Consider the following 13,580-nt stretch of genomic DNA (forward strand, 5'->3'; position numbering starts at 1 on the left):
ATTTGCGCACAGCAAGCTCCTACAAACAATCGATGTGATGATGACCAGATCATCTTGTTTTTTGAGGGAAAAATGTTGGCCAGAACATCAGGGAGATCTCCCCTGCTCTTCTTCAAAATAGTGCCGTGGGATCTTTTACATCCACCTGAGAGAGCAGACGGGGCCTTGGTTTAACGTCTCATCTGAAAGGCGGCACCTCCGACAGTGCAGCACTCCCCCAGTATTGCACTGGGAGTGTCGGCCGAGATTTATTTGCGCTCAAGTCCCTGGAGGTGGATTTGAACCCACGATCTTCTGACTCGGAGGCGAGAGTGCCACCCACTGAGCCATGGCTGACGCCTCCTCTCAAGTTTCGTGGCAACTGTGCTTTTGTGTACTACAATAATAGATATTGAAAGCTGGCTGTTCCTGGAGCCTAGGTTATGCTAAGACTGTGTCCCCCTCTCAGTCTAACTCCTTCTTTTCAAGCATCAGAGGTTTACATTCGAACCTGTTGAAGGAGATTGATTGCGTCAGTCTTTTGAAGCTGTTGGTCAGCTTTTCTAGCTTGGCACGTGTGAACAGTCAAGACCGATGTGAATACCTCACTTAATTCATAAAGGTCCTTCAATTGTTAAACCATTTCAGACCCATTGCTATAATTGCGCAGTAATTGATGAGAAGATATACGCACCTTATTTTTTTAATTGGGGGGTATGGAAATGAAGGGCTGATGTCCACAGTGCAGGACACCATAAGGTTGGAAAGAGCAGGGGAGAAGATGAGGTAGATGTAGAAGTAATGGGTTCGATGATGCCGAGCTTGGATTTTAGAAGGCTTGAGTGTTGGAGGCAGGGAAGATTGACGGGTGGCGAGGAGTTTCACATGCCGCGAAGTTCTGGCGAAGAAGGAGTTCGAGTCGGAGAAGGTCCCATCGTGTGTCTTGATAGCCACACAATGAGGAAGAAAGCATTGAACAGGTAATGACATAAGAAAACTACGAGGCACTTGGCCTGAGTATTAAACAAGGCTTTAATTAACTGTTTTTCAACATGGAGATCTAGTTGTGTCCTTCACTAGTTCCTGTTAAATGTCCTGAGCAAGCTGGGCCCATGCCCGAGTATTTATACTCTCCCTGGACAGCGCCACCAGCAGGCCGCCCAGTATTATTTCATAAGTCATTTTCACATGAATGACAAGATTCATGTCAGTATATATGGAGGTTAGTGCGAATAGGAGAGCCGTGTGACCGTGTCTGTAATCTCATTGAAAGTTATAAAATTCTAACAGGACTAGACAGACTAGATGCAGGAAGGATGTTCCCGATGGCGGGGGAGTCCAGAACCAGGGGTCACAGTCTAAGGATAAGGGGTAAGCCATTTAGGACAGAGATTAGGAGGAATTTCTTCACCCAGAGAGTGGTGAACCTGTGGAATTCTCTACCACAGAAGGCAGTGGAGGCCAATTCATTAAATATATTCAAGAAGGAGTTGGATATATTTCTTAAGGCTAAAGGGATCAAGAGATATGGGGAGAAGGCAGGGACCGGGTACTGAATTTGGATGATCAGCCATGATCTCATTAAATGGCGGAGCGGGCTTGAGGGGCCGAATGGCCTACTCCTGCTCCTATCTTCTATGTTTCTATGAGAGGTTTGGCCGCTAACTTATGACCTAGAAGCGAAGTCGGGACTTGCAGCGGCATCCGCGGTGGCTGCAACGTGGGGGGAGGGGGGACACGAGTGCAGCGTGCGTTTTCGTGGCACCGTGACCTGTGACCTCTTGTCGTGACCTTGCTTGTTCTGCTCCTCCCCTTTTTTTGCCGCAGGGAGATATCCAGCAGCTGTTGATGTCGCCCGACCCGAGAGCCGCCTACAGCTACTGCGAGCGCTACATCCCCGACTGCGACGCCCTGCTGCCCTACGCCCTGCGGTCTCCGGAACCCGTTTACGACGAAGAGGTGGGTATTTGTTCCGTGACTTGGCGTCGGCTCTCCGGCTGACTCTTCTGTTCCCTCCGCATCCGGTCCAAAGGCGGCGTCGGACAATCGACACCACGTCCGTGCACTGGCTTGCCGGGTTGCCGGTATCAGTCTGCATTTGGCTGATGTTTGGTGGAAGTCGAGGAGAATGCTGGATCACAGCCAGTGTAAACTAACTATTATCAAAAGAACGAGCACTGCTTTCAAACATTAAAGCGGCTGGCTCTCAATTAGAAACCCAAATGCAAAGGAATCATCTTCTTGGGTACGTCCTTGCTGTTCCCACTGCTTGTTCCCAGCTCAGAAGCTCTCCTTTTTGTAGTGAGTGCTGCGGCCCCTAACTCCCATCCTCCCCCTCTCTCGTCGTTCCGCACCGGCCGATAAGCTCTCTGCTTCGAGTGCAGGCCTCAGGGTCCCAATTGGGCGGCAGCAATAATGACCTGTCTGCGGCTCCCAACAAATTAGGAAGGTGGTACTTAGCGGGCGGGGGGGGTGCAGTCATTGAAAGTTAAACAAACAAGAATCTGTTGGGGGGAAAAAAACTCAATCCAGAGCCCACGTGCCAATTGAAGAGCTTGACCTCTGACCCAGCTAAGGAAAAGGGGCTGGGTTGCATTGTGCAGCTTTTTTGCTTGTCGATTTGCTGATTTATATTCTCTCTCTCTCTCCCTGGTGGGGTGATGTCAGGAGGAAGGGGAGGCAAATGCTGAACTTTTTAATCTTTTACTGGAGAATAGGATACAGGAAAGCCTTCGGCACTGGTCCAATGCTCGTCGTTAAGTTGCTGTTTAAGTTGGCGACTCCACGTTATTTTCCGAGTGTTTCTTTGTTGGGGATTAATGATGCTGGGGCCCGCGAACCCGGCAGGGCCTGAGTTGGGGCAGTTCTGTGTCATTTCTACAAGGCTGTTCTACACCAATGGAATGCCGCTAATGCCAGCCGAACAGCGTCACCAGCGCGCTTGTACAATGACGGCCCTGGGGGTCGCCAACTCTGATTGGATGTGTTCATCACATGACCTCTGGCCTCCAACCGCTCCCCCCCCCCCCCCCACGCTGCTGCCATTGGCCGCCCAAACATGTCCATCATCACTGGGATCCGCCTTGCCACGGCCAATTGGGAAAGCAATCAGACTTGGTGGCGGGGGAATTTTCCCAGCCCTGGCGAGGCGGGACTGCTGGGAAAATGGCAGAAGCTGGGAACGGGTACCGAACCCCGCTCCCAATCCGCCTCGGTGCCATCTTCCCGGGGGGCAGGTCCCCGAGTCGCGCAGGGACCCGTCTCCTCAAGGCGGGAAGGGGATTACAGCCATTTAGCTGCCTGTTAACAGGTAGTTTGGCGGCTTCTCTAAGCTGTCAAACGCTGACTATTCATCTGTCAAAACGTCACTCACTGACGTCCTCTGTCACCGGCTTTCCCTTAATTGGCCGGCTAAGCCCGCAGGGAGGGCTTAACAAGGTCAATCAAGGGAAAGTAGCGTGGATTGGCCGGACGTCATTGGGGGCGGGATTAAAACCCGAAAACCAGCAGTCCCGCCCCCAACGCGCCCCCCCATTGTCAAAATCCGGCTCTTTGTGACCCGACCGGACGATTCTTGACTCTCGGCCTTTCCCCACCCCCACACCCTCCCCATCTCCAATACTTTTATAACGAATATTCAAAAGTGTTCAAGGAAAACGGAAAACAAAACTACAATTTTATTTAATGCCCCCTGATGATCTTTTCCAGGGTTTGCTCACCGCAGTGTCCTGGAGATTACTCTTCAGTTCCTGGAGGCTCCAGGGCAGTCCTGGGGGGAGCTGGTGACCCTGGAACAGCTCAAACCTCAGAGTCACGGCGGCATTGAACACCCCCCAGCTTAGCAGGTTCCTGTGCTGCATTCTGCTCTGCAGTGGATGAGCATTTATAGACGCTCCCTTAGTTCAAGTGCCAGTGTTTCATTGGCCCAGAAATTTGGGTCGGGGGCTTCCCGCGGGTGTAAGCCCCCGACCTGCACTTACCTTGCTCGCCGGGCGTTGAGCTGTGGGCCCGCGTGGAATTCCGATCCGGGGCCTGGTCCAGCTGCCGGCGCGCAGTGCTTGCGTATCCCCGGGGCGCAGTTAGTTCGAAGCGTCCCCTGGGATCACGTGGGCCATGGAGAGCCAATCGGAGCAGGGAATGCTTCATTCATAAGATTGACAGGAAGAGCTGTCAAAACTTATAAATACTACGGCCCCAAAATAGCACTAAATCTTCAAATAATTTTTTTTTTTAAATAAACTATAAATTACATGAAATAACTATTTTAAACAATAATTTACATTTTTGAAAAAAATAATTTTATTTTCTAACGGGGCTAAAAATAAACTTACCTTGCTTTAAAGTATTTAAAAATAATAAACCTGTGGAAAAAATGTTTTAATTTTAATTAATTCACCACTTACCTTGTAAAAAGCAGGCCTTGCGACTGCTTTTTAAATGTCTAACTTCTGCAGACTTACTCTCCCGGAGAAACCTGCAAAAAAAACCTAGGTTCAATGCGCATGCGCAGCCTCTCCCGCGCACGCGTTCGACCTCTGAACCCCTTCGTTCAGGGGATCGGAAGTGCCGGTTTCCCGCGCATGCGCAGTGCATGCAGGAAACCGGCATTTCCATTGGGCCTATGGGTGAGTACCCTGTGCGTACTCGCCCGTGGAGACCCGAATTTCTGGGCCATTATCAGTTTTGATATGTTAACTGGAACCGGCCAAAGGACTGCAGCAGTCTTTTTTTGTTTTTGGCCCTGTACTTTGCTGTCGTCACACTCCGCAAGATTAGCGTTGGCGCCAAGCTGAAATTGCCTCGCACCCATGTTTGCGTTAAGATTGTAAATTAAGTGTTGAGGTCCAGAAGTGGAGCAGAGCGAGAATCCCTGCTCCAGGGGAGTCTCGCTCCACTTCACCCTGGTATCGGGCTGGGCCCTGACTTTGGATTCAGTTACCCAGCAACTGCAGCATTTGCGCAAAGCACAATCACCTGACTCCAACGCTGGAGTTTTGGTGTAAATAAACCTGTCGAAATGGTCCCTTAATCGGTATCTGACCACGTCAGTCAGGCAACTGGTTAGATCCTGACTGCAAGGGTGGTGGGTGGGGGCGGGAAAGGGCTGAAACTGTGCAGTGCGGGCCAGTTACAGTGCCCCGTGTGACTTAACCCGCTCTGATCCCGCGGGTCCCGATATCAACCGGTCGTTTTTCTCCAGCGAGAGGGGCACCCTCCGGAAAGCAGAAGGGGGTCTTTCCTTAAACGTGCGGAGTGAGGCCCCGACGACATCAGCGAGGCCCGGCTGCACTCTTGAACGTGAAGCCTGCACGGAATAGGCCATCGTAGCTAGGCCGCAGGCCCGTGTGCGGTTAGAGTTGGTAAGCAAATGTTTTCAACATGCAAAAAAAAAACGGTGCTCTTTGTTACTGGGGAGCTGGTGTTGGTCTCTATTCTTGGTGAACTACGCCAATCCGTGTGCCAGCTGGCAGTAATTGGGAACGGGATTTGATTTCGGGAGTAGCCCCCAGTTGTACGCCCAAAGGGAAACCGGCATGTTCATCCCTGACTTTCATTGAATTGTTTCTTTTTTGTTGTAACATGCATTTCATTCACAGGGCGCCATGTTAAATGTGAAGCTTCGATCAACGAACAAAACGGCAATTTAGTGAAGAGAAACACTGCACAGGTCAAAGGGGAAAATCAGCCCAACTGGGCAAGTCCTTCCCTGTCATTCCATCATTCACTCTTCTCAACCTTCTTAACTCCGAGTCTTTCTCTTGCTCTTTCATCATTGCTCTCAGTAGAGCACTTGGTACTCACCTTATTTGGGTTACCTGGGTTCCTATGACATCCGTTTCTCTTCCTGACTTTCCTGCAAGCCCTCTCCCTTATCAAGTTGTCTCCAGCGGTGAACGTCAGAAATAGGAGCAGGAATAGGCCACTTGGCCCCTCGAGCCCGCTCCGCAACCAGGGGCAACCATCGCTGGACTGTTCCAGCGCTCCCCTGGCCGACCTCCCACCTTTCACCCTCCATAAACTTCAGCTCGCCCTAAACACTGCTGCCCCTGTGTCCTGACTCACACCAAGTCCCGTTCACCCAACATCACTCCCTGTGCTCGCTGACCCACATTGGCTCCCGGTCCAGCAACGCCTCAAATTTTAAAATGATCATCCTTTGTGTGTTCAAATCCCTCCACGGCCTCGCGCCCCCCCCCCCCCCTCCTCTCTATATCTGTAACCTCCTCCGGCCCTACAACCCTCCGTGATCTCTGCATTTCTCCAATTCTGGCCTTGCACATCCCCGATTTCCTTCGCTCCACCATTGGCGGCCCTTCAGCTGCCTGGGCCCGAAGTTCTGGAATTCCCTCCCTAAACCTCTCCGCGTCTCCACATCTCTCTCCCCTCCTCCTGTAAGACGCTCCTTAAAACCTACCGCTTAGGCCTAGCTTTCTTCCACCTCCACCTATTGGCCTCTCAGCAGTCGATTGGCAGCACACCGTGGTGATTAGACCCTCCCCAGCCCACTAGTAATGTTAAAGCGTCTGGCTGGTAATACGCTCCTGTTTGCTTTTCGGTTTTACACTCTTGTCGATTCCACAAAGACGTTTTGTTAAAGCAGGGCGTGCCTGGGTGTACAGTCGATTGAGTCTGGTTGTTTGCTCAACAGCCCTGGAAAATCCCAGTGTATCTTGCTGGGTACCGCGGTGGGCTGTAGATCCTGTTGTTGCTGTGCTGTGCGTTGGGTGAATTGTCCCTGAGAAATCGGGTCGCCACCTCTGGTTGGCCATAGTCCTGGAGGTTTCATCACATGACCAACCCGGTCAAATAGCCTTTTCCTCCATCTCCAATATTTTTATAACTAAAAAGTATAAGTTCAAAGAAAATAGGGGGGGGGGGGAGTTTTAATTAATGCCCTTTATGATTTTCTCCTGAGATGCTCTCATCAGTTCTCCAGGAGATTAATCTTTAATTCCTGCAGACTCCAGGACAATCCTCTCCAGCTCCTTCCGATCTCCAAGTCCAAAGCTCTGAATGATGACCTCAAGCCAATGTACAATGGAGGTCGGCGTCCCCCGACAGTGAACGATCCGGTCTTGTTTATCTCTGCCTTTTCTTCTCCCCCCTTCCCCACTTTCTCTCTTTGGGCGTCTCCTCTGCTTCAGTTTCTCTTTCTCGCTGCTTTTTACAGGGAACAGCCGCCCGCCCCCGCAACAGAAAAAGGAAGAGGGATCGCAAACGATCTAAAAAGAAGGGCAAGGGCAAGGGCAAGGGCAGATCAAAGAAGTCGAAAAAAAATCGCAACAGGAAGAAGAAAGACCGAGCCGCACGGCAAAAGATAGAAACAGTTGGGGTTGGGGAACAGGTAGACGATGAAGAAAACCAATCGAGCTCCTTCTTAGGGCGATGTAGGAGGAGCTTTGATGACTGACATGTATGATTCTGCTAGCTTAACACAGGCTTGCTAAACTCTCTGAAGCCCTGTTCATATTACATTCCCACCACTGATGTCCCGGGCCACCATTTACCAGTCTTTTCACGGGATGTTTGAGTTGGTCAAAATAGAAAAGGGTTAGGGGGGAAAAAAAATCAACTGTGAATAATGTGCAGTCGACAGTTTGTTAATACTCTCCACTTGCCTGGATGAGTGCAGCTCCAACAACACTCAAGAAGCTCGACACCACCCAGGACAAAGCAGCCCGCTTGATTGGCACCCCATCCACCACCTTAAACATTCACTCCCTCCACTACCAGCGCACCGTGGCTGCAGTGTGTACCATCTACAAGATGCACTGCAGCAACTCGCCAAGGCTTCTTCGGCAGCACCTCCCAAACCCGCGACCTCTTCCACCTAGAAGGACAAGGGCAGCAGGCGCATGGGAACACCACCACCTCCAAGTTCCCCTCCAAGTCACACACCATCCTGACTTGGAAATATATCGGCCGTTCCTTCCTCGTCGCTGGGTCAAGATCCTGGAACTCCCTCCCTAACAGCACTGTGGGAGCACCTTCACCTCACGGACTGCAGCGGTTCAAGAAGGCGGCCCACCACCACCTTCTCAAGGGCAACTAGGGATGGGCAATAAATGCTGGCCTCGCGAGCGACACCCAGATCCCATAAGCGAATAAACAAAATAAATAAATAACCAGTTTGTTACTGTAGTACTTAATATATTAACACTAATCTGAAATCAAGGCTGCAAACTGTCAACTAGTGACTTCTAATTGGTGATCTCCATAGCGGTTTTATTTTTAAAGAGTCCAACTCATGTGTTTAGATTATTCAAACGTCTAGGATTCCTACACCAGCTCACTCTAAATTTTCAGTCACTTAAGAGTTTCCGTAACATAGGGTTGGCAGCTGGTTGCTCCAGGCCCAGACAGTCCTGCTTCTGAATGGGGCTACCTCAAAAAATTTGCCAAACGCTAACCAAACATTAACAGCATTACTGTACTGAAAAAATCAGCGTTCTATCCCTCACCCCCAGTTCTGTCTCCGCAGGTATCGACGCACTCACTGGGACCCCCCCATCCTAAACTTCTCAAAGAACGTGTCAGCTACCCAAAGGAACATAGGAACAGGAGGAGGCCATTCAGCCCCCTCGAGCCTGTTCCGCCAACCAATTCGATCATGGCTGATCTGTACCTCAACTCCATTTACCCACCTTGCACTCCATATTGCTTAATACAGGAAACTTTCAATTTACCGGCACCTAAATAACCGGAAATCTCGGTTAACCGGCAAAATTCAGGAGTAGGTTCAGGTAACTTTTATTACTTGCCTTCCTCCATTTGTTGCTGTGCAAGGGTGTGGCTGCAGCTGTTGCTAAGCTACAGAAACGCTTGCAACTTGTGGCCATTGTTCTGAAGCACAGGGTTTGTTGCTTTATACGGAGCTCTCGGCTCCGTATCTTTTACTATAGCTTTCGGTTATCCAGAATTTTTGATGAACCAGCACCACGTCGGTCCCGTCCGTGCCAGATAAAAAAAAGTTTCCTGTACCCTTACCCAACAAAAATCTATCGATCTCGGTCCTGAAATTTTCAATTGACCCCCCCCACCCCAGTTTTTTTAAGGGAAGCAAGTTTCAGATTTCAAATGGAAAGGTATCATGGGTTGGGGTTACTGAAATTGCACTCGAGTAAATCAGCGGAAACAAAAATCGGCCCGACGTAGGGGCAGAAATCCGCTAGCATCAGAAAACATGTTTTGTGGATTCCCGCCCTTCCTCACGGGACTGATCTTACCCCACGGAGGGTTGCCCTGGGGAAGGTTGTACATAAGTTCTCGTCAACAGCAAGGAATATGTTGGAACCCTTGGATATGATCCCCCCACCCGCTGGGCAATTGTGGACTTGGTAAGATTGTGGCTCCCATCCCATCCCATCCACCCCCCCCACCGCATCTCCCCACCGCACCCCCACCGCCTCTCCCCACCCCCCGACGGTTCTGATGCAATCTGAATGGGGCTTGAAGAGTTATTTGTTGCAAATGGATTAATGCGTTACGGAGACGATGCTGATAATTGGAATGTGCGCTTCACTGCAGTAACTGAAAGCAATAATCCAGCTTTTTAAATTATTGAATTGCTAGACTTTAACATCACGCATTGTTTTTGAGTCTCTTTGAGCTATGTCACGAGCTTCTTTTGTCATCCTCGCTAAGGTTTGTTTGAATTATTTATTTCATTTTGAAGGTATCTGACCAGGTACGACCAAGTGTGGAGGAACGTCTTATTGTCTTTGAAGCCTGGAGGAGGCCAGCATATTTGGTTGAATAGACTAGACTAGGCTGGGCTGCAGGCCACCCCACTCCCCCCAGCCACCCCCCCGCCCACCCTCAATAGTGTGCCCCCTCCAAACATTGCACTGGTAATCAAGATTCCCTCAGGTCGGGTTTAAACCCACAACCCATAGGGATGTAGGATAAACCGGAAGGCTGAATGACTCCAAGCTGCACTGGATCATTCTTTAGAGGTCTGGCTCAAGAAGCAATGTTGACGGATGTCTTAGGAACAGGCCGCCGGGCCTAATCTCCTGGTGGGAGGTGAGGACTATATATGGTGAAGAGAGATCAAAGAGAAGGTCAGAGCAACACAGGAATCTGCAGTGCTTGCAGCAGAAAAAGCAAAAATACTTTTTAAAAATGTTTGGGACTTCCTGCTCTTAAAGTATTTGAGTCATTGCACCACACACCATGTGAACATAAGAAATAGGAGCAGGAGTCGGCCAGTAGGCCCTTCGAGCCTGCTCGCCCATTCAATGAGATCCTGGCTGATCTTCTGCCTCAACTCCATTCACCGGCCCTATCGCCATATCCCTTGATGCCCTTACTAGTCAGAAATCTATCGACTTCTGTTTTGAATATACCCAATGACTGAGCCTCCACAGCCCTCGGGGGTAGAGAATTCCAAAGATTCACCACCCTCTGTGTGAAGAAATAGCTTCTCATCTCAGTCCTGAATGGCCTACCCTTTATCTTGAGGCTGTGGCCCCTGGTTCTAGACTCCCCAGCCAAGGGAAACATTGTCCCAGCATCCATCCTATCAAGCCCTGTAATAATTTTGTTTGCTTCAATGAGATCCCCTCTCATTCTTCTGAATTCAAGAGAATACAGGCCTAGCTTACTCAATCTCTTCTCACACGACAGTCCCTGCCATCCCAGGAATCAATCTCGTGAACCTTCGTTGCACTCCCTCTATAATTCCTGTCAATAAGCAGGCAAAAATTGGCAATCGTTGTAAAGGCTTTCAACATTACTGTTCTGAAGCTGTCCACTGAGAGGTGGTCAACAACTGCCTGGCGAAACGTTCTTCCCAAATTTCCTTTGCTTCCCTGAGGCCTAGCACGTGACTCCCGTCTGAGGCCTTCCCACGACTATGGATCCAAAATAGGTCCTCCTGTTGCGCGGCACATTGCGCTGAGACTCTTGACGCACAGTCTCTGTTGATTGATTGATCAGGTTTCTAGCTGGGTGTCGTGAATCTTATCATTCATGGAGAAATGACTCATGAAGTAACACTGGGCAGCCAGCTGGTGGCGCCGTCCAAGGAGTATAAATACTCGGGCGTGGGCCCAGCTTGCTCAGGACGTTTTTGTAACCAGGAACTAGTGATGTAACTAGAATCTCATGGTTGTGAAACAGTTGATTAAAGCCTTGTTTTATAATCAAACCAAGTGCTCAGTAGTCTTTTTACATCACTGGATCTGGGAGGACACCACTTTCCTATTCAGATTACCTGAAGTCAGAACCAGAGTTGGCCATTGTGGACCAGTTCTTCTGGTTGGTTGATGTCTAACACCCCTTGCTTTTTCATGCCCATCTCTGTCTAGGATACTGAACTGACTCCAGCAGAAGATGTAGAGAACGTTTATGATTATTCTCTTGGCGCGGAGTACTACACGGACTTGGAGTCAGCAATCCACAATGCCTCCATCGCTGCCGACATCATAGAAGACAATGTGACGGATCAAGAGGTAACTGTTGTTGTAATGGGGTGTCTATTTGGGCCTCTACACCCAAGGAGTACAGGGCTCCCTTCAAGCTTCTCGTATCATGAGGTCACCTGTGTCTAGTGCACAGAGGCATGAACTAAAGCTCAGTGAAGTGAAAGCATGGCCAAGGTGAACAGAGCTGCCGGCAAGAATAAAAATCAAGTTGCCGTGGCCAACGCAACTTGGGTTATCAATTATAAATCCAAAATTGTTCTCTTCCCCGACCTCCCTTCGCCCTCTCCCCACCGCACGAAACCTGTTGCAATAATGTTGAAAGGTCCCAGAATCAGGATGGCTACATATCTCCTTTTTACTTTGTGTTTTTCCACCACATGTGGCTACAGGAGTGAAAATGCACAAAGGGAACTCTGTACAAAATGGTGTCTCAAGTGACATTTGTCCCACAATCTACATTGAAAATTGGTGAGTTGGATGCACCTGGTCACATCCCTATGGAGGATTCTCAGCTCCAGCCTGTTGCTCAGTAGATACGCACTCAGTAGATACTATCTGAGTGGGGCTTGGATAAGGGGGAACAACGTCCCATGGACTGACCTCCAGCTTAGTGGGAAGATCAATCTTCATTCACCTGGGTCTCCCAATACACCAAACTGCTGGCTGACTGTACTGACACTTGGCTGGTGAGATTGCTGAGCTGGACAGTCTTGCACACCCAACAGCCCATTAGGCTTGGCAAAATGGTTTTCACCAACGATTAAATAATCTCTATTGTATCGCAGTGTTTTTCAATCTCTGGCACCTCTTCATTTGTAAGTAATGGGACGTGAGGGCACTTCACTTCCCTCTTCCTCCTTGTAGATTGTCAGCTCCCCTTGCCTTATCTAGCAGATCAACCAGCGGAGAAAAAAAGAGAAAAACTGGCCACTTATCTCATTGTGACATGTGGGATCTTCCTGTGTGCAAATTGGCTGCCACGTTTGCCTGCATACCAGCGACTGAACTTCAAGAAAGTAGTTCATTGGCTGTGAAGCACTTTGGGACATCCTGAAGATGAGCGGTGTGCTATATAGAAGCATAGAATGATACAGCACAGAAGGAGGCCATTTGGCCCATCATGCCTGTGCCGGCTCTTTGGTAGAGCTCTCCAATTACATCGGATATACGGCCCAGAAACAGGCCATTCAGCCCAAGCAGTCCATGCCGGCGTTTATGCTCCACTCGAGCCTCCTCCCGTCTTTCCTCATCTAACTCTATCAGCATAACCCTCTATTCCCTTCACCCTCACGTGTTTATCTAGCCTCCCCTTAAATGCATCTATACTATTCGCCTCAACCACTCCCTGTGGCAGCGAGTTCCACATTCTCACCACTCTCTGGGTAAAGAAGTTTCTCCTGAATTCCCTATTGGATTTCTTGGTGACTATCTTCTATTGATGGCCTCTAGTTTTGCTCTTCCATACAAGTGGAAACACTCTCTGTGTCTACTCTATCGCAACCTTTCATGATCCTAAAGACCTCGATTAGGCCTCCTTTCAAGGTTCTTACTTATCTCAAGATTTGAATCAGGTTTTCAGTCAAATGTTATGCTTTCAGCGGGGCTAAGAAAATATGCAGGTTTGTGTTCAAGGGACTAGTTGGGCGAAGCTTAATTGAATTGCAGTAAACATCGACTCCTTGACGTGCTTCAAGGCCAGTCCCAGATGTGATTTCCCCGTGCAGCCCATTCCTGTTACATGAATCATCCATTCTCTGTGGAATATTATTCCCTTATCGGGAATGTTCTCTTTTCAGGAATTTGCAGTGAGCATCAGTGTCCACTTGCTGTGCATGATTTCTTGCGTTTGAGGCTTTTGGAGCCACTGGGAGGTGCGCCAGAAAATCTGCCACTTTATCCTGGGTATCGTTAAAGAGGAATTCACCCTCGGAAGAACTATAAATTTAACCGGGTTAGAAGATGAGAGAGAAAGCATCAGTTCCCTCGGTAGATTTTTAGCACATTGGCTAGCCGTTTGTAAAATTGCTGTCTGTGCTGTTTTCACACAGCTGATAATCCGTTGCCATACGTGAGCTAACGAGTGCTTTAAAATAACAGATTGGAGTTTAGTGTGAATGTGTACCAAGTGTACTAAACAGCAGTGTGCAGATTAAATAAAGGTACTGGGAAGTC

The 13,580-nt window shown here is 49.3% G+C and overlaps 1 protein-coding gene across 2 annotated transcripts in view; it reads left to right on the plus strand.

Annotated features, from left to right (window-relative positions):
• Positions 1 to 13,580, plus strand: part of LOC147097724 (uncharacterized) — a 342,880-nt gene that overhangs the window by 120,882 nt on the left and 208,418 nt on the right. Inside the window, exons 5-7 of one of the 2 annotated variants that reach the window (XM_085971762.1) lie at positions 1,807 to 1,938; positions 7,151 to 7,324; positions 11,292 to 11,435. In XM_085971762.1, coding sequence (XP_085827888.1) covers positions 1,807 to 1,938; positions 7,151 to 7,324; positions 11,292 to 11,435 — 450 coding nt within the window. The remainder of the gene's footprint in view (positions 1 to 1,806; positions 1,939 to 7,150; positions 7,325 to 11,291; positions 11,436 to 13,580) is intronic. The other variant, XM_085971763.1, reaches the window with a different exon arrangement.

Source organism: Somniosus microcephalus, chromosome 31 (assembly GCF_052327205.1).
Source record: "Somniosus microcephalus isolate GS21.2 chromosome 31, FLI_Smic_1.0, whole genome shotgun sequence".
Taxonomy (NCBI): Eukaryota; Metazoa; Chordata; class Chondrichthyes; order Squaliformes; family Somniosidae; genus Somniosus; species Somniosus microcephalus.